The sequence below is a fragment of the Medicago sativa genome, chromosome 7 (assembly GCF_051527215.1).
Source record: "Medicago sativa cultivar Bolivia chromosome 7, Bolivia_mono, whole genome shotgun sequence".
Taxonomy (NCBI): domain Eukaryota; kingdom Viridiplantae; phylum Streptophyta; class Magnoliopsida; order Fabales; family Fabaceae; genus Medicago; species Medicago sativa.
The window spans coordinates 58,410,227-58,436,579 of NC_140755.1; the positions used below are offsets into that span (position 1 = coordinate 58,410,227).

General features: G+C 33.7%; 1 protein-coding gene, 1 long non-coding RNA gene and 4 pseudogenes across 2 annotated transcripts; 3 read left to right on the top strand and 3 right to left on the bottom strand.

Annotated features, from left to right (window-relative positions):
- On the top strand, window positions 1-7,704 carry LOC146907158 (uncharacterized). Its single transcript, XR_015018712.1, has 3 exons — window positions 1-179; window positions 6,306-6,494; window positions 7,010-7,704. It is a non-coding gene; the product is annotated as an uncharacterized LOC146907158 (long non-coding RNA).
- Window positions 1,994-3,107, top strand: LOC146907159 (F-box/kelch-repeat protein At3g23880-like; annotated as a pseudogene).
- LOC146907160 (F-box/kelch-repeat protein At3g23880-like) lies at window positions 3,068-4,169 on the bottom strand (annotated as a pseudogene).
- Window positions 7,705-10,790: 3,086 nt separating the features above from the next.
- On the bottom strand, window positions 10,791-11,987 carry LOC146907161 (F-box/kelch-repeat protein At3g23880-like; annotated as a pseudogene).
- Window positions 11,988-16,875: 4,888 nt separating this feature from the next.
- Window positions 16,876-18,072, bottom strand: LOC146907162 (putative F-box protein At3g17265). Its single transcript, XM_085729037.1, has 2 exons — window positions 17,673-18,072; window positions 16,876-17,272 (listed from the first exon to the last, which is right to left on the bottom strand). Exons 1-2 carry the CDS (start codon window positions 18,070-18,072, stop codon window positions 16,899-16,901), a joined length of 774 nt encoding a protein of 257 aa, XP_085585163.1. The 3' UTR covers window positions 16,876-16,898.
- Window positions 18,073-21,268: 3,196 nt separating this feature from the next.
- On the top strand, window positions 21,269-23,801 carry LOC146907163 (F-box/kelch-repeat protein At3g06240-like; annotated as a pseudogene).
- The last annotated feature ends 2,552 nt before the right edge of the window (window positions 23,802-26,353 follow it).

Below are 26,353 nucleotides of genomic sequence, written 5' to 3' on the forward strand. Positions count from 1 at the left end.
GTGTTGACAACATTTAGTGCGACAGATTTAGTATCAGCTCAATCAGAATCGGAACTCATGGTGCTCAAACGGAACTCAGCTCACTCAATCAAAACTCAATCTAAGAATGGGAACTCAATCTCAGAATATGAACTCAGCTCACTCACTCACTCAATCGGAACTGAGACGGTACTCAAAAGGTGCTCACTCACTCTTTGTTCTCCACCCAATCTTCTAGATAATTTTTGTTTTTATTTTTTAAAGATTTTTTTTTTGTTGATTTCAGTGATTATTGTTGTTAATACGTTGATTATTTTTGTTTTTGGAGTATTTTTCATGCTATTGAAAATGTAATGCTCTTAATCTAGTAGATATATAATGATAATTGTGTGTTATTTGGTACGAAATCCATAAAAATTTGAGCCCGTGGCTTATATTTATTGCCACTTAAAAGGAAATTGGCTTATATTTTCCTTTTAAATTTTCACGAAGAAATTTGTTTTTCTTTAAAACAACAAAGATCTATTCTTGTTTTGAATAGATTCAATTCAAATCTAAATGACTTGAGTTTGAGTTTTACTACCTATGTGGGAAATGAACTTTATAGATGAGTAATATGGAAGCATCTTTCTAAGGTTCTTTGAGTGTTCTTAATCATGGTGAGTAGCTAAATTTTCATATCAGCAAGGTTAATTTTCAAAATTAGAGATGTAGTTTGGACCAGATAGATTGTTCTTCAAATATTTGAATCTTAAAATTCTTAGACATAAATTGAATACAGTGTCATTAACAAGAAAAACAGTTTATCTTACCATCTCAATGTGTGTTTGCCTTTGCATCACAACACAAACACACGAAATTTGCAACACGAAATTTGCAGCATAAAAACATAAAGAAAAGAACATCATGCATGATATAAAGATCACAGATGAATTAATCTTCATTATGGTTCATGCCTGGAACAATGATCATAAGGAAATTCTACCAACTCTTTTGAACAATTTTTGGACATTTCAAACATGAACTTTCCTTCATTGTACCTATTGTGAATTCAATCGATTTGTTGTGACCAAGCATGTATTTTCATGGTTTCATATACTACTTTCGTTGTTTGATGAAAATAAAAATAAAATAACAAACGTTTGTTATTTTATTTTTATTTTCATCAAACAACGAAAGTAGTATATGAAACCATGAAAATACATGCTTGGTCACAATCATTTGAAAACTATTTTTTTTTGAAGAAGTCAAACTAACCTATCGAAACAAACACAAAGAGATTTGAATAAACACGTATTTTGGTATGAACATAATATCATGTGCGCATTAATATGTCCACGTTGAGATCAAAGGTTCCATGCTGTTTGTATTATTATGAGTGGTGTTGGAACACCAAAGATTATCTTTTAAGGTGAATAATGGGTGGTGGTTTAGGTGCTAATTTTTTCCAAGTTTTCGGTTGGGGATCTTATAGGTGTTACGCGGATGACGACACTGTTGTATTCTCTCTTTCGGTAAGAAAATTGTGCGTCTTGTGTAGGCTATGCCTTAAATAATATTTGCCGATACAACAAAAATAAATCATGTGCGCGTAAATGAGGAGATTAATTCTTTGAACTAGTTAGGACTACAAATGAGTGATAGATATCTCTCTCATGAGAAACATACACACATTTGAAAAAAGATGGAAAGAGAACAGAATTAAATGAAAATAATATATTTTTTGGTAAAGTAATTATTGATTTTTAAAATATATAAAATAAATGTATTTTTGTCTCTGTGTTTGACCAAACATAATTTTCTTTCTTTTTTTTTCCTTTAAAAAGGAGCAATTGTTTTCCATGTTTCCTTTACCAAAATAATAATAACAATTTTACTTGTTTCCTTTTACCAATAATAAAAAGTAATAATAATTTTCCTTGTTTTCTTTTACCAAAAATAAAAAATAATGATAATTTTCGTTGTTTCATTACTTTTTTGTTTGACTAAAATAAATACAAAATGTTGACCAAAATTCAATAAATAAATGAATAGAAAATGCTAAGAAGTGTCATTTCTTTAACTTTCAACATTTCTCTTCAAAAAAAGAAAAACCTTCAACATTTCTTCCTCCTAAAAAATAAACGTCAAAATTTGTAACAACACCACAACAAATGCATCACCTTACTCCAACTCAGTCACGACGTTTTCTCAACGGCATACCATCGCCGAAATTCATTCCCGACGAACATATCAATGATATTCTTTCCTTGCTTCCCGTCAAATCTCTCCTTCGATTTAGGTGCTTGAGTAAGTCACATGACTCTCTCATCTCCAGTCCCACCTTTTTCAAATTGCACCTTACTCGATCTGCACGTAATGCAGTATCTACCTCTGATGGCAATATCCTATCCTTCACAGTTTTTCGTTTGCCACAAAACCCTCCAATCATTTTCAATCTTCCGGAAGATCCTTACTATGAAGTTGAGGACAAGTATTTCCTCGACCTAGTTGGATCTTGCAATGGATTTCTCTGATTGTTTGGCCATTCTTTCACTGCAAATTTCGACATTGAGACGTGGATTCACTTTTGGAAACCAGCCACGAGGACAATATCTGAAAAACTAGGATATACTATTCATAACAACCTACATATCCATCATAATTTGACGTTTGGTTTTGTTAATTCAACCGACACTTATAAGGTAGTGTATTTAGTTCCAAGTACAAATAAGGTACATGTTTTCTGTATGGGAGATAATGTTTGGAGAAATGTTCAAAATTCTCCCGTGGATCATGGTTATTCGATGAATGTTGTGAACCTGAGTGATAGTATTAATTGGCTGTCAATTTGCTATTACTACTCTCATTATGATTGCAACAATATTACTATTCAACAATTTGTCATTATTTCTCTTGATTTGGGCACTGAAACACATTCTCAGCTTTTGCCTCCTCAAGATTTCACGAAAGTGCCGATTGTTTTACCCTATCTAAGTGTGTTAAAGGGTTATCTTTGTTTTTCACATGTTTACAAACAAACTCATTTTGTATTATGATAAATGAAGGAATTTGGAGTTGAATATATTCACGGTCTCAACTATTTGGAGTTAAAGATTCATGGCCTCAACTTAAAGTTGAGACCATGAATCTTCAACTCCAAATTCCTTCATTTCCTAAATGACAAAATGAGTATGTTTGTAATCATGTGAAAAACAAAGACAATCCTTTAACACACTTAGATATAGTACAACAATTGGCACTTCCGTGAAACCTTGAGGTCGCAAAAGTTGAGAATGCGTTTCGGTGCCCAAATCAAGAGAAATGATCACAAATTGCTGAATAGTAATATCGTTGCCATCATAATGAGAGCGGTAATCGCGAACTGCCAGCCAATTAATACTCTCACTTAGGTTCACAACATTCATCGAATAACCATGATCCACGGGAGAATTTTGAATATTTCTCCAAACATTATCGCCCATACTGAAAACACGTACATTACTTGTATTTGGAACTAAATACGCCACCTTATAAGTGTCGGTTGAATTAACATAACCAAATGTCAAATTATGATGGAAATGTAGGTTGTTATGAATAGTATATCCTAGTTTTTCAGATATTGTCCTCGTGGCTGGGTTCCAAATGTGAATCCACGTCTCAATGTCAATTGGCAGTGAAAGAATGGCTAAACAAGCAGAGAAATCCATTGCAAGAGACAACTAGGAAGAGGAAGTGCTTGTCCTCAAGTTCATAGTAAGGATCCTTTGGAAGATTGAAAATGATTGGAAGGTTTTGTAGCAAATGAAAAAACTGTGAAGGATAGGACATTGTTATCGGAGGTAGATACAAGTGTCAAGTCTGAATTACGTGTAGATCGAGTAAGGTGCAATTTGACAAAGGTGGTAGTGGAGATGAGAGAGTCATGTGACTTACTCAAGCACCTAAATCGAAGGAGAGATTTGACTGGAAGCAAGGAAAGAATATTAGTGATATGTTCGTCGGGAATGAATTTCGGCGATGGTATGTTGTTGATAGAACATCGCGATAGAGTTGGAGTGAGGTGATCCATTTGTTATGGTGTTGTTACAAATTTTGACTTTTATTTTTTGGGAGGAGAAAATGTTGAAGGTATTTTTTTTTAAAGAGAATTTTGAAGGTTAAAAAAAGGAGACTTTTTAACATTTTCTATTTATTTACTTATTGAATTTTGGTCAACATTTTGTATTTATTTTAGTCAAACCAAAAAGTAACGAAACAAGGAAAATTATCATTATTTTTTATTTTTGGTAAAAGGAAACAAGGAAAATTATTATTGATTTTTATTGCTGGTAAAAGGAAACAAGGAAAATTATTATTATTATTTTGGTAAAGGAACCAAGTAAAACAATTACTCCTTTTTTTTTTTTAAAAAAAAAGAAAAAAGTTATGTTTGGTCAAACATACAGACAAAAATACATATATTTTAACTATTCTAAAAATTAATATTATTTTACCCAAAAATATATTATTATCATTTAATTCTTTTCTCATCCACTCGAGGGAGATATTTGTTACGCGTTGCAGTCCTACCTAGTTCAAAGAACGCGCACATGATATTATTTTCATACCAAAATACGTGTGTATGTGTTCAAATAGAGTTTTCAAATCTCTCCGAACCAATTTTTGAAGGTTAGTTTGACTTCTTAAGAAACTAAAAATAGAGTGTTCAAATGATTGTGACCAAGCATGTATTTTTATGGTTTCATATACTACTTTCATTGTTTGAAGAAATAAAAATTAATAAAAAGTGGCGAAAAAACTTGTGACCACTCAAGCATTTTCACGGTTTCATATACTTACGTTGTTTGAACAAATTAAAAATAAAATAATAAGAGTGTCTGAAAGACATTTATTAAAAAAAATATATATAATCATCTCAGAAGAAAAAAAAAAAATATAACCTCTAAAAAAAATAAATTATATTTATTTTTGAAAGAAAAATTAAAAAAATAAAAAAATAAATTATATATAAACAATGGTTTTAGAAGAAAAAAAACAAATATAACCTCTAAAAAAATAAATTATATAAAAACAATGTTTTTTAAAGCGGTGTTTTCAACTTTTTTAAATAGGTTGTAAGGTCCTCGTGAGCTTAGCTCAGTTGGTATGGACAATGCATGGAATATGCAAGGTCCAGGGTTCGAACCTTGGCCACCACAAAAAAAAAAATAGGTTGTAAGGATCAAGAGGATATATTATAGACCCCTCCAAGAGCACATAAACACAACAACCCATTGCATGAACCTACCACCCATCTATTCTTTTTTAATAGGTAGTAAGGATCATTAGTAAGAGTGATCGAGTTGGAAGGATTCTCCAGAAAACGATGAACGGAAATCGGTACGACACTAATAAAAGAAAAGGAAGATCAGAGGAGTGCGAATTGCGGGTTTTGTGAAAAACTCTTAAGGTGTTTTTGGATGAAAGTAGGATGAGATATGAGAGTGTTCCATGATTTGCTTACCGATTCCAGTTGAATAAGAGATTTCATGGGAAGGAAGGAGATAACTTCGACAATAAGATCGTCGGAGAGGACACCCGCCGCAACTTTCGGGGAACACTCATGAGAGGAAAGTAAAACCCTTACAATCCTATTCTATGTGAATAATTGGAGTATTGTGTTTTTTTGGATTTAAATGGATTTGAACCGGTCAAACCATGACATTGACGTTTCATCGGTTCAATCTCCAATTCGGTTCTGCTAGTATACATAAAGAAGTTTTTAATAAGGTTTCTTAAGGGACATCTATACTATATATAAAGGAAATAATCCATTTTAGAAAGATTTTGGGCTGTCTTTTTTGTTATTCCAATTATACTCTCAAAATATAATAAAAATTCTTATTTATTTAATAACACCAACAATAAAACAAATTTTCTTATATGTTTTTTTTGAGAGAAAAAAAAATATAAGAAAATTTGTTTTATTGTTGGTGTTATTAAATAAATAAGAATTTTTATTATATTTGTTATATTATTGTTGTCATTGAAACAAAGATAAATATGGGTTTGTTAAATTTTAATACGTTTGAAAGTCATATCCTTTTTTTTTTATAGTGTTATTTTACCTTTTTGGTAGTGGAAGTCAATATATATATATATATAATATCGTTTTTAATTTACAAGCAAATTTCAATAAAATATTGTTGATAATCTACACGCGTTAGCGCAATAAAACGAGCGGAAAGACGGAGACTCTTTTGCTAGTTTCTAATAAGTTTTTTAGCTATTTTTTTGTTTCAAAAAAATTAGAGTTTTTTTTAAAGCAAGACATGTCTAACCTAATTTGTTTCATTCAAAATCAGAGTTTTTTTAAAGCAAGACATGTCTAACCTAAGAAGGTTCAATTAAGTGGTAAGAGGAAGGTTGAGAAAGATCCTGGCATTCCAAATGATTGGCCTTTCAAGGAACAGGATCTCAAAGCACTTGAAGCTCGTAGAGAACGTGCTATTCAGGAATTCGAACAAAAGAAAGCTGATCGTAAAGCAAGGAAGGTATTATTGTTGTTTTATTATTTTTGGATCGTAAAGAAAGGATATTATTGAAGCCACTTGCTATGTCTAAGTCACGATTTGATAGTGTATGTGAAAGTAATAATGAGGATCATGATTTAAAGTCTATTAAAGTTATATATAATGAAAATATTTACAAATGAAAAGAAACAATTCTATTGAAATCAAACTCGCTTCACAAAGTAGACTTTGTTTGGGCTCGTAGTCCACACCTGAAGGTGTGAAGTTAAATGGATATGTATGATTTTTCGCGCGAAAAGGGAATTAAAATGGTAATATACATATATATAGAGTTTGATATGTTCACCTGAAGTGAATAGGTAAATATCTACCATTTATTTTTAAAGACATATATTCTATATAAAAATGTGCTAAAATGGTTATAGATTGGACAAATCACATTTGTTATGCACTCAAATGATTTTAAAGTCACTAGATGTAGACAGTAATTGTTTGAGAACTATTAATGTTATGATTTGTTGCTTTTGTTATATTAGAAATGCAGGTTATTTTTGTGATGCTCATAATAAAATTTTAGCACAACGTAAAGAAAGTTGAGAATGTGCTTGGTAGAGGTCTATGATTGACCACATAAAAGAGACTTGCAATTTTTCTTCCAGAAGAGTGAATGAAACAATCCTTTATGAATATGATACCATGTGAATTGCTCAGTTGAAAGAAGGTGATCTTCAAAAGAATGATGATATAAGCAGTCTACAAATTTGTTCATGTGATAATATAATCTTCCACACCTTTTCACAAAGTCACTCCCGAGTATAATTTTGGAACAACTAATACAAAATAATGATCTTCATCCTCTCATAGATGATTGTTTGATTGAAGGGGAGATATAAATATATTTTGTACTCTTTTTTCTTCACTAAGATTTTTTTTCCCATTGGGTTTTTCCTTAGTAAGGTTTTAATGAGGCATATCCTTCATGGACATCCAAGGGGGAGTGTTATGAATAATATTAATATGATGTGGATGTCCATTTCCCTAAGGCTTTCTATGTTCCTTAACTCCTACGAGTAAATGCCTATATTCATTGTTATTGACACTTAGTCATATAGCTCTTCATGTACTTGTAACTTACCACGTTTGTGTTCTATAAATAGGACTTATATTTCAATGTAAAGAACACACTTGTGAAGAGAATAATACAAAAGCTTTCATCATCATCTTCTTCTTATTTGATCTTGTATTTTGAGTTTATTTCATGACATTTTCCTTCTTATGGTGTAATTTTTCAACTTCTATAAGTTACACTCTTTGAGTCTCTTTGCCTTTCCTGGTTCTCATCTCTTGATGTAGTTTGACCCGTTGGAGAGAACATCTCAAAACATGGAGCCAAATATTCTTGGAGAATGTGTTCTTGACGCCTTTAGGAGGGTTTACGACTACGTAGAGGTTTATTCTTCCGTAGGATGGGGAGTTACTCCGATTATGATAGTTGTATGCTATTAACTTGGGTGTTGTGAGTTTATCATCAAAAGCAGTTTCATCGCCAAGGGCCAACCGTGTTGTGAGTTTATCATCAAAAGCAGTTTCATCGCCAAGGGCCAACCAATTAAGACTATTACTAACATAAATACCACAATTCTCATCCTTACGACGAAAATTGAAAGGAACCATTTGAGAAAGCCAACATCTAAAATGTATATATACAAGCACATAATCAGCTTGTTATTCGCAGCCCAGCACATTTGGATCAACTGCTTCAAGAAAAGAAAGCCAACATCTAAAATGCAGGGAACATGTTTTGCAAGAATGTAAAATTCAAAGAGGTTGTTATCCAAGAATTCAGACATGTTTTGTGACGGTCCATCATCAATTACACCTGAGTAAGAACTAAATGAAGAGTAATTTGAAATTTACATCTAAAACTCCAATTTAATCAAAATTAACTAACATCTAAGAAATAATTTCTATAGCCACAACCTGGTTCTATAATGTACACACCACACACATCACACTGTCAATCATTCTATGTCAATCAAAGTCAAAAGAGTCGCATATAATCGCAAGTTCTTAGCAAATAAAATACCCGCGAAACTTCTTTTACTGTCGATTATTATCTCCGTCGAGGTCTATTACGAAGATTTGTGACTTCAGTTGCCATAGCCCTCAAATTTGATGATGAAGAGGTTTTATTCCTTGAATTACTGTGAACCCTTGTTTCTGTTCTATGACAGTTGTCCATCAAGTTGTCTTTGTAACCTTCTAGCCGGTGAATCATTCTCATTTTCTAGTGGTGTTGCTTCGTTTCTCCTTGAAGTCGTACCCCTACTTGATATGATTGTATACTTCTATTCCTTATGGTACGTTCAACAACTTTCCTTGCATCAATCTCTAGAGGAAAAATGAGTTGAATTGCGTTCCAGAGAACCGTGTTCACGGTGTAGGATTGTCCATTGCTGTAACATATTATTATCAGGACGAGCATGAGCTACCAATATAATATATCTTGAACAGAAACCATAATATCTCAACTTAATATAACTTTTAGTCTTTCAATTTGTTACCTGTGACCACAAGGAGTGGTACTTGGCTCAAAGCACGTGTCCAAACAAATCTGCATAATAATAAGTGAATAAATTTTTTTGATACCGTTCTGAGCCAACCGCCGTCCTGAACCATCACCGCTTCTCTAACCCACCACCGTCCTCTTTCACTCACTCTTCTGTCTCTTAACCCACTTGGTCGTTTCTTTCTCCATTTACAACCCACAACTGTCAACCTCACCAACTACCACCGTCCTCTCTTTTTTTAACCCTAATCACCGTCAGAACTCACTCACCGTTGAACTCACTGAATCGTTCATCAATCGTTCTCACTCATCGATTGATGTTGGAACCCGTCGAGCAAGGACTTGAACTCGTGACCCTTTAGTTTAGTGACAACAACTTTACCATTGCGCCAAACCTCCCCTTGATTCACTGAACATTATAATTTTTTTTTATCTATATATGTTATGAGGAGCTGTCAAAATTTGTTTTAGGCTGATCCTAGAAAGCGATTCAATGATGTTTCAAAGAATGTCGTGTTAGTTTTGGAATTGCAACTATGGGAATAACTTCTTTTTTTGGATCAACATGCAGCTGGGTCTGCTTTTTTGGTCCCTGAAAAACTGTGTAATGCCTAAATTAGTAATCGACAAATAAAAAGCTCCGATTCAGTCTTTTTATAAAATTAAACCAAGGCAATTTAGTCTTTGAAACCAATTTCTATCATTGAACATATGATATGGTACTATTAGTGTACCTATATGGCGTTAAAAGTGCCAGTTAAATGTCAATGTGAAATTAAAATAATTTTTAAGTCGACAAATTAGTCCATCGTTTAAAAAAAAAGGTAAATAAAATAAAAGAATTGAATGGTAACCAAAAATAGAGAATGAAGTGCTCAACGGAACGCAGAGAAAATTGAACAATTCTTTTAATGCACCAGTCATGGTATTCAATCTCTAAATTCGACATATGATAATTTTAGACCTCAATTTATTTCGGATATGGTGGAGCTTCCTCTGCTGATCAATTTCAGCAGCCTCCAAGACACCGAAAGGCAAAAACAACAGACATTACCAGCTCGTTAAGATGCATTTTTTTCTTGCATACTCGGAGCTAGTATCGTGAGTCTTGACATATAAATGTAACATCAAATAAAGCAAATCTGATGGATTGCATCACTACCAGGATGCGATAATGTCTTTATTGCTTCCTTACCTGTTCCGACACTTAAGCCTCACACCACATTAAAAAGGTAAGAATCGCTTACTTGTTTACCAACATGAAATAAATTAGTCTTCTATTATCATTAAACAAAGGCAAAATGTTCTATCATAAACCGTGTTTTTATCCAACTCATCGATGCTCAGTCATAAACCATTTTCGTTAACCTTTACATCATAAAATTAGACCCGACCCAAAATATTCTCACAACATGAAAGAAACTTGTCTTATTTTAAGCTTTAGATTTAAGTAGTACAGTATCCAAAACTGATCACATTTGGTAGTATAGAAAGTGGAAATCATGCATACGTGAATGTGGTCTATGAAGTCTAAGAGTCTAAGAGATCAACTCTCAAATCAACACTGTCTAAGATAGTGAAATTGAATGCAATAGTACACCAAGTTCTTCAAATCAATTATGGTTATACATTTTGAGCTTGCTATTAAACATGGTTAGAATCAGTTTTCACAAGAACTCATTGAAACACTTGTCCACAATATTATGGATATCTACTAAACAACAATATCTAGACAAGGAAAGATGCGTCTAAAATAATTACAAATATGTGTTTAGTTCAATGCACATCCCTTATTGTTAACTTTAGGTTTCAATACTATATTATTTCTCCAATTATAGAGAATTGCTCTGTCTTGTAGGCTGTTTCCGAATAAAAGTGTATCACCATTTTCAAAAAGGTGCAAAGGGTTTAACTCAGCAAATCTAATTTCACAATTCGCGCGAAGATTATGGTGGTTAAATTTAAGGAATGGAATCCAAGACTTGTCATCTCCAAAATTTGTCATCTTCCATATAACAAAATTGGTTCCATTGATCGTGTTATGATAAAAACAAAAGGAGTTCAGCAACACACAAACACTTGCATATGCACCTGACACCTTCTCACAACTTTGAGGGGGCATCAACTGTGTGTATGTCTCAGTACCTAGATCAAGGTAAACAATCAGTTTTAAAAACACAATTAGGAGTCCAAAGAGAGGGGGCCAACCAATTAACGGTGCAACTGAAATGTACACCACCATAGACACTTGAATAAGGAGATTGAAATTGATAAGGAAAAATAGTTAAACTTTGAATACTTCTCCAAACATTATCCCCCAAACTAAAAATGCTCATTTTAACCTCTGGTTTTTTGAAAACATCTTCACAATTCAAGGCCACAACCTTATATGCGTCGGTTGAATTATCAAAACCAAACATAAACATCCAAGAGTTCCGTCTATAATTGTCATCATGCAAATACCCTAATTTATCAGAAATTTTCCTGGTGGCAGGGTTCCAAAAACGAAACCACATAACTGCATTATGATCGGCGAGAGAATAACCGAGCAAGCAAACCAATCCATTGCAGAAACCAATAACTTCACGACAGTCCTTATCATTCAACTCATAGTAAGGATCTTTAGGAGGAGTTGTATAACGGTTTTCGAATAAACTGCTAACGGAGAAGGGTATGAAACTGCAAACATCGGTTTCTATGGGTCTGTTGTACATGACTAGTGAGAAATATGGGTTCCATGCAAATGACCTATTAAGGTGTATTTTGACAAATTTAGAATCGGCGATAAGGGTTTTCCAAGACTTACATACACACTTCATCTTCATGAGAGACTTTACCCTAAGAGAGGATAGAATTTCGGTGATAAGCTCGTCGGGGAGGAATACTGACGGAGCTGGATTGGATTGACAGCAGCAACGCCGCAGCTTCTGTGGCTTTACTTTCATCAAAGTTGGAAGCAATATGCGATAAAGACCAAAACACTAAAACACGAAGGAACAATGATCAAACAGAGAAGAAAGGAACGAAACGAGACCCGATCGATAACAAAGAAAGTGAACAGAATACAAGCAAGTAGAATTAAATTGAGAACAGAAGAAACACGATGTGGTCGAAGTAACCGAAAATCGAAACTGAATTGCAAAAACACAAAATTGAAAATTGAATTGAACATGAATTGTGAATCGCACATGAAATTAGATGAACATTGAACAAAAAAAAACAGAACGTGAAACCTAGAATTTAGGGGAAAGTGATCAAAACGAGATCTAGCCGAATTAAGAGCAAAATCGCTGATGAGAAGACACAGAAAAAGTATTGAATCAAAGAAATTGGATGAAATTGAGATAAGGTAAGACAAATCCGATCCAGAATGACGAAAAAGAAAACAGAGAAAATTGAATGGAAAAAAATTTCTAGAATAGGAAAGAAAAAGAAAATAGAAAAAATTTGATTTTCTCAAGAAAATGCAGCGGAAAATATCCTTCAAGCGGATACCAAATATGCTCTGATACCATGTTAGGAAACATGGTATCCATGGATGAAAGAGAGAAAAGCTTAACCAACTCTTTGTATTGATGGAAAAATGAATATGAAAATGTTACAATGAGTGAAAGTTATCCCACTTATGGGGAGGTTACACCTATATATACTAATAGGATTAATACTAGTGGTAACTAAACTATATATCTCTAATAGAAAGAAAAACGAAAATCCAAAATATCCTATACTTCCAAAATCTCTTCACTTGTCTGCATTAAGAACCTTGCATCTTGAATACTTCTACTTTGCTACAACTAACAGTCACTGTGCTGACCCCTTTTCAAACTGTCTTGTGTTGAATACCTTGGTGCTCGGTTATTGTTGTTTGATTAAGGACACACAACACACAAGTCCTCTGCATATCTAATTATTCACTTTCCAATTTAACTTTAACTTGCGTATCATCTTGCCAATTATCACTTTCTACTCCAAATCTTCTTAGGATGGCTGCAAGTTCTTGCCAATGTGAAGATTTTGAAACTTAATAATTCTGTCATTCGAACAATACTACATGAAAGTTACTTTAGCATACTTTCACCTCTTTATTTTTTTTTTTTCATTTGTTAGTTTTATCTATCACTGAAAATTAATTATTAACGAAAGACACATAGGGATGTGCTATTAAAGTTTTTCAAAACTATACCAAGGTATTTGTAACACTTATCTTTTTATCTTATTTTTTTTTAACATTATGTACTTTATCTATTAAAGACATAAGTGTTACAAATAAATTAGATAAAGAATCATTAACATGGTTTTGTCTTTGCCTTAAAGTTTTTATACATTCTGATACAATGGTTTTGACTAAAATTACTGCTCACTCATTTATTAATTTCCATGGACGATTAGGTTAAGCTTCTTGTGTTTTGGTGGTTTAGATCAAAATTTGTTTAATTCGATTTTGACTACAATTTTCGGACGCAAAATCTTATGTTTTGTCCAACTTCTGTAACTTAACTCCTCTTTGCACCTTGTTGTTGTTTTGTTTCTCTTTTTTGGGTTTGTAATTTGGACATTTTAAGTCTTCCTTAGCACGCCTTGTGCTGGATGGATGACTTTTTTGTGGTGGTAATATATTATTTTAGCCTCTTCAAAAAACTTTTTTTAATGTTCATAACATCTTTGCAATCACGTATCTAGGTGAACATATCAAACCCTATATATATGTATATCACCATTCTAATTCCCTTTTCGCACGAAAAATCATACATATCCATTTAACTTCACACCTTCAGGTGTGCGGACTACGAGCCCAAACAAGGTTTATCGTGAAGCGAGTTTGATTTCAATAGAATTCTCTCTTTTCATTTGTAAATATTTTCATTATCTATTACTTTAATAGAAATTTGAGGGTTGAGCCCATTATTGAGGAGCCTATATAAACTCTAGTCCTAAGAGAAACTAGGTAATTTTCATTCATTCACACATTTCAAAATTTTTTGGAGGAAGAGGTAGAAAGAGAAAGAGAGACAACAAGGGTTAGAAGAAGATCTAGAGAGAGAAAGATTGGATTGGAGCTTTGGAGCAAAAGTGAGGCTAGGATTCTAATTCTTGAAGGTTTAAGGTAAGGGGGATAGTGCTCTTTCATGAATAAACTATAATCTATTTTTCTACTTAATTGAATAAGTGCTTATTTGTGAATAGTGATTATTTTTATGAATTTTAACATCAATGTAACACCCATACTAGACGTATCTAGAAAGTCTAGCATGTGCATTAGTTTAGTACTGGATACATTAAAAATTTACAACATAAAAACTTCGAATGAATTTAATATACAACAAAAGCGTTCGTACAATAATATTACAACTCAGCTTTTCTAAAGAATAATAAATGCATCCCTTGAAATCCACATCATCCAGCAGTGGGTACGAACGAACTCTTGTTGCAACATCCATTCGGCTACTAGCTTGCTAAACCATCCTGATATCTGAAACAAATAAGGATTGGGATGAGACATAATGTCTCAGTGAGTTCCACCTAACCCTAGGCTATAGGCAACCTCGGGGGAAACCTACGGTCACCAAGTGTCTACAATACAACCTGACGGTTGATTATACGTGTGTGGGGACTTGCTTTCTTAGACGACGGTGCTTGCTAGGGTCGTCTTACGAAGATTTGTGACTTCAGTTGCCATAGCCCTCAAATTTGATGATGAAGAGGTTTTATTCCTTGAATTACTGTGAACCCTTGTTTCTGTTCTATGACAGTTGTCCATCAAGTTGTCTTTGTAACCTTCTAGCCGGTGAATCATTCTCATTTTCTAGTGGTGTTGCTTCGTTTCTCCTTGAAGTCGTACCCCTACTTGATATGATTGTATACTTCTATTCCTTATGGTACGTTCAACAACTTTCCTTGCATCAATCTCTAGAGGAAAAATGAGTTGAATTGCGTTCCAGAGAACCGTGTTCACGGTGTAGGATTGTCCATTGCTGTAACATATTATTATCAGGACGAGCATGAGCTACCAATATAATATATCTTGAACAGAAACCATAATATCTCAACTTAATATAACTTTTAGTCTTTCAATTTGTTACCTGTGACCACAAGGAGTGGTACTTGGCTCAAAGCACGTGTCCAAACAAATCTGCATAATAATAAGTGAATAAATTTTTTTGATACCGTTCTGAGCCAACCGCCGTCCTGAACCATCACCGCTTCTCTAACCCACCACCGTCCTCTTTCACTCACTCTTCTGTCTCTTAACCCACTTGGTCGTTTCTTTCTCCATTTACAACCCACAACTGTCAACCTCACCAACTACCACCGTCCTCTCTTTTTTTAACCCTAATCACCGTCAGAACTCACTCACCGTTGAACTCACTGAATCGTTCATCAATCGTTCTCACTCATCGATTGATGTTGGAACCCGTCGAGCAAGGACTTGAACTCGTGACCCTTTAGTTTAGTGACAACAACTTTACCATTGCGCCAAACCTCCCCTTGATTCACTGAACATTATAATTTTTTTTTATCTATATATGTTATGAGGAGCTGTCAAAATTTGTTTTAGGCTGATCCTAGAAAGCGATTCAATGATGTTTCAAAGAATGTCGTGTTAGTTTTGGAATTGCAACTATGGGAATAACTTCTTTTTTTGGATCAACATGCAGCTGGGTCTGCTTTTTTGGTCCCTGAAAAACTGTGTAATGCCTAAATTAGTAATCGACAAATAAAAAGCTCCGATTCAGTCTTTTTATAAAATTAAACCAAGGCAATTTAGTCTTTGAAACCAATTTCTATCATTGAACATATGATATGGTACTATTAGTGTACCTATATGGCGTTAAAAGTGCCAGTTAAATGTCAATGTGAAATTAAAATAATTTTTAAGTCGACAAATTAGTCCATCGTTTAAAAAAAAAGGTAAATAAAATAAAAGAATTGAATGGTAACCAAAAATAGAGAATGAAGTGCTCAACGGAACGCAGAGAAAATTGAACAATTCTTTTAATGCACCAGTCATGGTATTCAATCTCTAAATTCGACATATGATAATTTTAGACCTCAATTTATTTCGGATATGGTGGAGCTTCCTCTGCTGATCAATTTCAGCAGCCTCCAAGACACCGAAAGGCAAAAACAACAGACATTACCAGCTCGTTAAGATGCATTTTTTTCTTGCATACTCGGAGCTAGTATCGTGAGTCTTGACATATAAATGTAACATCAAATAAAGCAAATCTGATGGATTGCATCACTACCAGGATGCGATAATGTCTTTATTGCTTCCTTACCTGTTCCGACACTTAAGCCTCACACCACATTAAAAAGGTAAGAATCGCTTACTTGTTTACCAACATGAAATAAATTAGTCTTCTATTATCATTAAACAAAGGCAAAATGTTCTATCATAAACCGTGTTTTTATCCAACTCATCGATGCTCAGTCATAAACCATTTTCGTTAACCTTTACATCATAAAATTAGACCCGACCCAAAATATTCTCACAACATGAAAGAAACTTGTCTTATTTTAAGCTTTAGATTTAAGTAGTACAGTATCCAAAACTGATCACATTTGGTAGTATAGAAAGTGGAAATCATGCATACGTGAATGTGGTCTATGAAGTCTAAGAGTCTAAGAGATCAACTCTCAAATCAACACTGTCTAAGATAGTGAAATTGAATGCAATAGTACACCAAGTTCTTCAAATCAATTATGGTTATACATTTTGAGCTTGCTATTAAACATGGTTAGAATCAGTTTTCACAAGAACTCATTGAAACACTTGTCCACAATATTATGGATATCTACTAAACAACAATATCTAGACAAGGAAAGATGCGTCTAAAATAATTACAAATATGTGTTTAGTTCAATGCACATCCCTTATTGTTAACTTTAGGTTTCAATACTATATTATTTCTCCAATTATAGAGAATTGCTCTGTCTTGTAGGCTGTTTCCGAATAAAAGTGTATCACCATTTTCAAAAAGGTGCAAAGGGTTTAACTCAGCAAATCTAATTTCACAATTCGCGCGAAGATTATGGTGGTTAAATTTAAGGAATGGAATCCAAGACTTGTCATCTCCAAAATTTGTCATCTTCCATATAACAAAATTGGTTCCATTGATCGTGTTATGATAAAAACAAAAGGAGTTCAGCAACACACAAACACTTGCATATGCACCTGACACCTTCTCACAACTTTGAGGGGGCATCAACTGTGTGTATGTCTCAGTACCTAGATCAAGGTAAACAATCAGTTTTAAAAACACAATTAGGAGTCCAAAGAGAGGGGGCCAACCAATTAACGGTGCAACTGAAATGTACACCACCATAGACACTTGAATAAGGAGATTGAAATTGATAAGGAAAAATAGTTAAACTTTGAATACTTCTCCAAACATTATCCCCCAAACTAAAAATGCTCATTTTAACCTCTGGTTTTTTGAAAACATCTTCACAATTCAAGGCCACAACCTTATATGCGTCGGTTGAATTATCAAAACCAAACATAAACATCCAAGAGTTCCGTCTATAATTGTCATCATGCAAATACCCTAATTTATCAGAAATTTTCCTGGTGGCAGGGTTCCAAAAACGAAACCACATAACTGCATTATGATCGGCGAGAGAATAACCGAGCAAGCAAACCAATCCATTGCAGAAACCAATAACTTCACGACAGTCCTTATCATTCAACTCATAGTAAGGATCTTTAGGAGGAGTTGTATAACGGTTTTCGAATAAACTGCTAACGGAGAAGGGTATGAAACTGCAAACATCGGTTTCTATGGGTCTGTTGTACATGACTAGTGAGAAATATGGGTTCCATGCAAATGACCTATTAAGGTGTATTTTGACAAATTTAGAATCGGCGATAAGGGTTTTCCAAGACTTACATACACACTTCATCTTCATGAGAGACTTTACCCTAAGAGAGGATAGAATTTCGGTGATAAGCTCGTCGGGGAGGAATACTGACGGAGCTGGATTGGATTGACAGCAGCAACGCCGCAGCTTCTGTGGCTTTACTTTCATCAAAGTTGGAAGCAATATGCGATAAAGACCAAAACACTAAAACACGAAGGAACAATGATCAAACAGAGAAGAAAGGAACGAAACGAGACCCGATCGATAACAAAGAAAGTGAACAGAATACAAGCAAGTAGAATTAAATTGAGAACAGAAGAAACACGATGTGGTCGAAGTAACCGAAAATCGAAACTGAATTGCAAAAACACAAAATTGAAAATTGAATTGAACATGAATTGTGAATCGCACATGAAATTAGATGAACATTGAACAAAAAAAAACAGAACGTGAAACCTAGAATTTAGGGGAAAGTGATCAAAACGAGATCTAGCCGAATTAAGAGCAAAATCGCTGATGAGAAGACACAGAAAAAGTATTGAATCAAAGAAATTGGATGAAATTGAGATAAGGTAAGACAAATCCGATCCAGAATGACGAAAAAGAAAACAGAGAAAATTGAATGGAAAAAAATTTCTAGAATAGGAAAGAAAAAGAAAATAGAAAAAATTTGATTTTCTCAAGAAAATGCAGCGGAAAATATCCTTCAAGCGGATACCAAATATGCTCTGATACCATGTTAGGAAACATGGTATCCATGGATGAAAGAGAGAAAAGCTTAACCAACTCTTTGTATTGATGGAAAAATGAATATGAAAATGTTACAATGAGTGAAAGTTATCCCACTTATGGGGAGGTTACACCTATATATACTAATAGGATTAATACTAGTGGTAACTAAACTATATATCTCTAATAGAAAGAAAAACGAAAATCCAAAATATCCTATACTTCCAAAATCTCTTCACTTGTCTGCATTAAGAACCTTGCATCTTGAATACTTCTACTTTGCTACAACTAACAGTCACTGTGCTGACCCCTTTTCAAACTGTCTTGTGTTGAATACCTTGGTGCTCGGTTATTGTTGTTTGATTAAGGACACACAACACACAAGTCCTCTGCATATCTAATTATTCACTTTCCAATTTAACTTTAACTTGCGTATCATCTTGCCAATTATCACTTTCTACTCCAAATCTTCTTAGGATGGCTGCAAGTTCTTGCCAATGTGAAGATTTTGAAACTTAATAATTCTGTCATTCGAACAATACTACATGAAAGTTACTTTAGCATACTTTCACCTCTTTATTTTTTTTTTTTCATTTGTTAGTTTTATCTATCACTGAAAATTAATTATTAACGAAAGACACATAGGGATGTGCTATTAAAGTTTTTCAAAACTATACCAAGGTATTTGTAACACTTATCTTTTTATCTTATTTTTTTTTAACATTATGTACTTTATCTATTAAAGACATAAGTGTTACAAATAAATTAGATAAAGAATCATTAACATGGTTTTGTCTTTGCCTTAAAGTTTTTATACATTCTGATACAATGGTTTTGACTAAAATTACTGCTCACTCATTTATTAATTTCCATGGACGATTAGGTTAAGCTTCTTGTGTTTTGGTGGTTTAGATCAAAATTTGTTTAATTCGATTTTGACTACAATTTTCGGACGCAAAATCTTATGTTTTGTCCAACTTCTGTAACTTAACTCCTCTTTGCACCTTGTTGTTGTTTTGTTTCTCTTTTTTGGGTTTGTAATTTGGACATTTTAAGTCTTCCTTAGCACGCCTTGTGCTGGATGGATGACTTTTTTGTGGTGGTAATATATTATTTTAGCCTCTTCAAAAAACTTTTTTTAATGTTCATAACATCTTTGCAATCACGTGTTACCTATTACTATTATTTTTTTTCTTTTTTCTTCTTGTAGTACTTAGAACTTACTCAATCAAGCTTTTGAAAATATCCATTTAAAAATGTCTCCAATTCACTCTAATTGTGCAGGACTTGCGCTCAAATGCCATTTCAAAGGAAGATCAACCTCCAAGCTTTCTTAGACTGGAGTTATTGATAGTGCTGAAGCCTTTACATCTAGTAAACGTAGCTAATGTGGATATAATCAAAGTAGCGGAACAGTTATTTAAAAACACAACTCCAATGCCTAGAGTTGATATCATAGGAACTCTTTAGAAGATCGTGTGCCCAATGTTTTGTATAAATTAAATTATATCTCGTAATATTATTTCCTCATAGTTCAAGTTGGATATAACTTTAGTTTGTGTAACGCCCCAAATTGAAAGCGTCTAGAATACTCAAGTGCATTAAAACTGATATTGAATACATTAATTATATAATACAGAAACGACATCAGTCGAGAGTTTAGATACAATGCCAACATGAGGCTTATGTTACATTATTTTTACAAAGATAGTCGAACGAAGCTTATCTACAAAGTTCATTACAACACATCTCAATAATATAACATATGCATCAATAGAAAGACACAAAGTTGGATCCACGAAAAAGCACGATCAATCCAAAGCTTTCTCTTTACCTTTGCCACGAGAGACCTGTGAACCAGAACAAATAATGAGAGGGATGAGACATAATGCCTCAGTGAGTTCTATCTAAACCCTAAACTATAGGTAACCTCGGGGAAAGATCTACGGTTACCTCATGTCTAAGATACAACCTGACGGTTGATTATACGTGTGTGGACATGCTTACCTAGACAGTAGTGCATGCTAGAACCGTCGTAGGATCATCATATGTAACAGGCTTAACTATCATCTTACGTGTCAAGGCGATCGAGGGGGAACTAAGATCGCTATACCGAGATACACTAATGTATCAAGGCCAAAGCTTAACATTCATGACACGTCTCTATATCGGACGAATAAGAAAATCCTAAACACGTCGTCGGTAATCTTCATAGCTTACTCAAGTCTAACATCATAACATACATAATCGTATACATTAAATTAGAGGTTAGCGTTGAACAATACATTATCTGAAATCAAATTTTACAGAGAGCCCCGGGGTGGAGTAAACCCGAGCACAATCCCTATCTAACCGATGAAAACCTATCTAAGGTAACAACGGTACTCCCTCTATGTTGTATGGGCCCCTCATGCGAAGCTTATCCCATTTCACCTAATGAAAACCACTTGAGATTCGACCTAGTGTGGATCACAAGCGGCACGCCAACTACATCTTTATTATATTTCTTAGTGAATAGATTAAACTAATCGCATCACAACTCATCATACTTATATTCTAAAATGATGTTCTATTATCGACAAGCTATGTCGAGGCTCTATGTTTCCTCCCTTGCCTATTTCATCTCTAACCCATCATGATTCGAGTAAAATTCTCTTATGCCGTTCTTGATAATTATCCTAAGTTTGCCATGATCTTTGATTCAAGAATCGTTTGATGTTATGTGCATTGCCTAGATGTTGTTTTGGGGTTATAAAGTTGTAAAACGATGAAAGAAAGGCCTCGGAATGCACCACCGACCCTAGACTAGACCAACAGGCCAAAAGCATGTTTGCCAAGTCAGAGAGCTGCGCTATTAGCGAGTTTTTCTGGGCATGGCTCTGAAGAATTTCGCTATTAGCGAAATATTTCGCTAATAGCGAGTTTCTTCGGGTCTGTGGTGTAAAATTTGCATTTTTGACCCAAAACTCATCCAAATGGTTCCTGCAATGCACCAAAACATCCAGCAACATATAGAAATAATATTAAACATATTCCATGGCAAATTTAACAAGTTATCATCAAGAATTGGCTTAGGGTACCAAAATAAAACTAACAAAATTTGGCACAAAACATAACTTCCACACTAAGAAATCTCAAATCATAGGAAGGTTAACTAACTAGGAACTCACCTTGTACCAAAAGAAGTGTTACTGAAGTATTCCTAAGCTTCTACCAAATCCCTAATAAGTAGTGATCAAATTGAGGAAGCTTGCATCAAGTTCTCTTAGTTGTTTCCATCAAGAATCATTCACTCCTTACATAGATGCTTGCTTGGAGAAGATAACACAAAGTGATGATGGTTTGGAGAGGGAGAGAAGGATCGATTTTCTAGAGAGGGAAGAGAGCAAAGTTTTGAAACAAAACCTAGAGAGAGAAAGTTGCAAGACAAATGAATTTTTTGGGGCCTAAATCCCTTAAATACTCTTCACACTCGAATACCAAAATTGCCCCCACTCTTAAACGCGAGCAAATTATCGTTAGCAGATAATATCTCGTAACTTGAATAAGCGGGATATTATAGTTTGTCATGATTTTGAGGGTTGATGCCTCAACCTTTACTCTTATTGGTTTTAATTCTGTTTTCTAAGTATAGGTTGAGCTGTTTTCCAAAACAATTTTAGTGCTTTTTTCTGTATTGTTTACTAAAAACAGTTGAAAGGAAGAATTTTATGTTGTCCCAATTAGTAGATGCTAAGAAAATGTTGCAAGTCCTGTGAATTTCAGAATTTGCTCCTTTTTCATGTCAAAAGGGAAATTTTTCCACTTTCGAAGGAGATTTTTCTTCTCTTTCTTGTCAAAGGAGAATATTTCAACTCTTGAGAGGTTGAAAGCCATTTCCTATTGTATTTCGAAAGCTGAAATACCAAAAATAAACTATGGAAGAATGACACACATTTGTAAAAATTTGTTTATTTACATTTAGAGATTTTAAGTTGGAGTAGTTATTACTAACAACACCACAACAAATGTATAACCTCACTCCAAACTCAGTCACGACGTTCTCTCAACGACATACCACCACCGATATTCATTCCCGATGAACATATCACTGGTATTCTTTCCTTGCTTCCTGTCAAATCTCTCCTTCGATTTAGGTGCTTGAGTAAGTCACATGACTCTCTCATCTCCAGTCCCACCTTTGTCAAATTGCACCTTACTCGATCTGCACGTAATGCAGACTTTTAACTAGTATCTACCTCCGATGACAATGTCCTATCCTTCAAAGTTTTTCGATTGCTACAAGACCCTCCAAGCATTTTCAATCTTCTAGAAGATCCTTACTATCAACTTGAGGACAAGCACGGATTTGACATAGTTGGCTCTTGCAATGGATTGCTCTGCTTGTTTAGCCATACTTTCATTGCCAATTTCGACATTGAGATGTGGATATTTGGAACCCAGCCGCAAGGACAATATCTGAAAAACTAGGATATACTATTCATAACAACCTACATTTCCATCATAATTTGAATTTTGGTTATGTTAATTCAACTGACACTTATAAGATGGCGTATTTAGTTCCAAATACAAATAATGTGCTTTTTTTCAGTATGGGCAATAATGTTTGGAGAATTATTCAAAATTCTCCCGTGGATCATGGTTATTCGATGAATGTTGTGAACCTAAGTGAGAGTATTAATTGTCTGGCAATTCGCGATTACCGCTCTCATTATGATTGCAACAATATTACTATTCAACAATTTGTGATCATTTCTCTTGATTTGGGCACCGAAACGCATTCTCTGCTTTTGCCACCTCAAGGTTTCACAGAAGTGCCAATTGTCGTACCATATCTAAGTGTCTTAAAGGATTGTCTTTGTTTTTCACATGATTACAAACAAACTCATTTTGTGATATGGGAAATGAAGGAATTTGGAGTTGAAGATTCATGGACTCAACTTTTTAAAATTAGTTATGATAATCTTCAAGTATATGATCACTTGAATGATTCGGAGTTTTATTTGTTTCCATTATTCCTCTCGGAGAAGACTGGTACACTTTTATTGACAAACGATCTTGAAGGTCGGGCTATTCTCTATAATTGGAGATATAGTAGAGTAGAAAGAGTCAATAAAACTTGGTTCAACAACATGAATTATGTTGAAAGTTTGGTTTCTTATTGTTGAAAGTAAGTTTCTCTACAACAATTTTCTCGTTTGGTTTAGATTTAATTGTATTATAATTAAATCATGATGACTTTGATTTGATTGTGTTGTTGAATGATTATGTATTTGCTATTGAATCTGTTTTGCTTTTTGCTATTGAATCTGTTTTGCTTTTGCTATTGCATCTGTTTTGCTTTTGAATACTCTTTATTAGGTTGTCTTCGACAACATTTTAAACAAAACTTAAGTGTGATATTGTCCTCAGCATGGCAGTTGAAAGTGGGGAATTAACTATTTAGTGAGCAAGTGATACATATCAATTGATGAGAAAGAAAGAAAAATTAGATTCATCATATTTCTTCAAACTTATGTTAATTCCATTTACATCTAAATTTTGTTGCTGATACTATGCACGAGTGATCCTATTACCACATTTAGAGCTTGGTTATTTATCAAGAATTGAAGTATAAAGATATTTTTGCAAATTAATATATATTGAATATGCTTGTTCTGACTGTGTTTAGACCAAGTACATCAATGTTGATTAGGGAAGCAAGAGTTATTTACTCATTATTTGTACTAGATAATGGTATTGCTATTGAATCTAATATATAATAACATAGCCCTCAATCCTCATGTTACCTGTGATGTAGGGTTGTATTCATCTCAGCATAGTTGAAAGTTGTTGCAGCACACATACGTTGTTCAGCTCGTCTTTCGTGTATGGTGTGAGGTTCTAGTGGCTGCAGTTTTGGCTGCTAATGAACATTTATTTTGTGTTTGGATTTGTTTCCTTGTAGTTTTCTTTTGCTAGTTTTGTTGTTATCTGCTAGTGCAGCGTTGTTGTATCTTTCCGAACTTTCTTGTGTACTTCTTGTTTGTACTTCGAGTGAGCTGTTCTAATAAATTAATTTGCTGTTTAAAAAAAAATAAAAAAATTCCTAGATATAATGTTATTTGGTTTCAATTTATTTTTCATAAACTTGTTCTTGATTCATTTTGTATCCTGCTATATATGGATTCTGCTATATATCGTCTTCTATTCACACAGTTTATGAAAACTTATATTCATTGTCTTTGTTTTGGCTCAAAGGAACTTTATGCTTGTTGGTTGTTTTTTAAAGTTTATCAGATTAAATTAACATTTGATCAAGTACTTCCTACCTAGAATAACTTCAATCACAGTTTTTATCAAGATAATGAATCTTGACATTTTTTTCGTTTCTCTGCTTTTCGTTTACTCGCATTTCTGCTTTTCGTTTCTCTGGAATTCAAAATGAAACTATAGTTTGATGCATTTAATTGTTGAATTTCCATATGTCTTCTGCATTGTTTGTTTATCCACCAGATAGATAGACATGTCAATCATGAACTACATCACAGTCGATACCTAAGTGTTTAGTTTGCATAAAGAACATTTAATCTCTAGATCTGTGAGAATTGATCTAGTTTTATATGTATAGCGCACTTTGATTGTTGCAGTCTTAGACATTTAATCTCTAGATTTGTGAGAACTGATCTAGTTTGCTACTTAGGTTTTCATTAAACAGAAGTATGACCAAATGAAGTAAGCATTCACAACAACCGGGCTCGTCTGCATCACAAAAACAATGGTGAACCTCTTGCAACGATATCTAATTGGCGTGGTCAATTAAATCAATACGATTATCAACTTGATTTGATGTGCATTGATATATCATTAAAGCACAATTGTCATTTTTTTGGGCGAGATTTACTTAAGGACATATAAAACAGATACAACAGAAAATAGCTAGGAAGCAATTGAATTATTTCATGAAACATGGTTGTTTGAAAATTATGAAGTTAATGTTTAAGAAACTCTTCAATCTATAAACCATGAAAAGCATGTAATGACCTGAAATTTTTGCATATTATTCATGCATAATGACACATTCTCCATTAAGGGAGTGATTTCCCTATTTGAATTTGCCCTTTGACAAATATCCGCTATGTGCTGTATTTCGTTCATCCTGTAGTCTCTTTATTTTGGAGTTTATTTGAATTTTTCTATTTCAATTGCAGAGGATAAGAACTTTTTAACCGTTATTCACTTAACCTCTAGTAAGACCAAATTTTTGCAAAAATGCTAAATATTAATTAGGCTTAAATGCAATTTTGATCCCCCTATTTTCAAATTTGTTAAAAAGTCAAAGAAAACTTCTAGTCCCCCTCCTCTTTTAAGGAACGTTATTGCACATGTAGTCTACCAACCTGCTATTCATACCCAAATTTCTCTAGTTTGAAGCAAGGAAGTCTTCTAGGTTTAGGCAAGAAATCTTTAAGGTTAAGGCAAGGAAATCCCAAGTAAAGCCAGGTAGGTAGATATACATAGGTAGAAGTCCTCTAGGTCAAGGCAAGGTAATCTATAAAAAAGATGTCTTAGTAATTTTGTAAAGTTTGATTATAGTGAAAATCCTTATGTGCGAAGAGACTGGATTTTCTTTGATTTGAGGAGTGAACCAAAAAAGATTTTGTTGTGTTCTTTTTTGTCATTCTCTCTTTAATTTTGGCACTTATTTATATCGTTACCGAGACCTTTATAAAAAATTTAA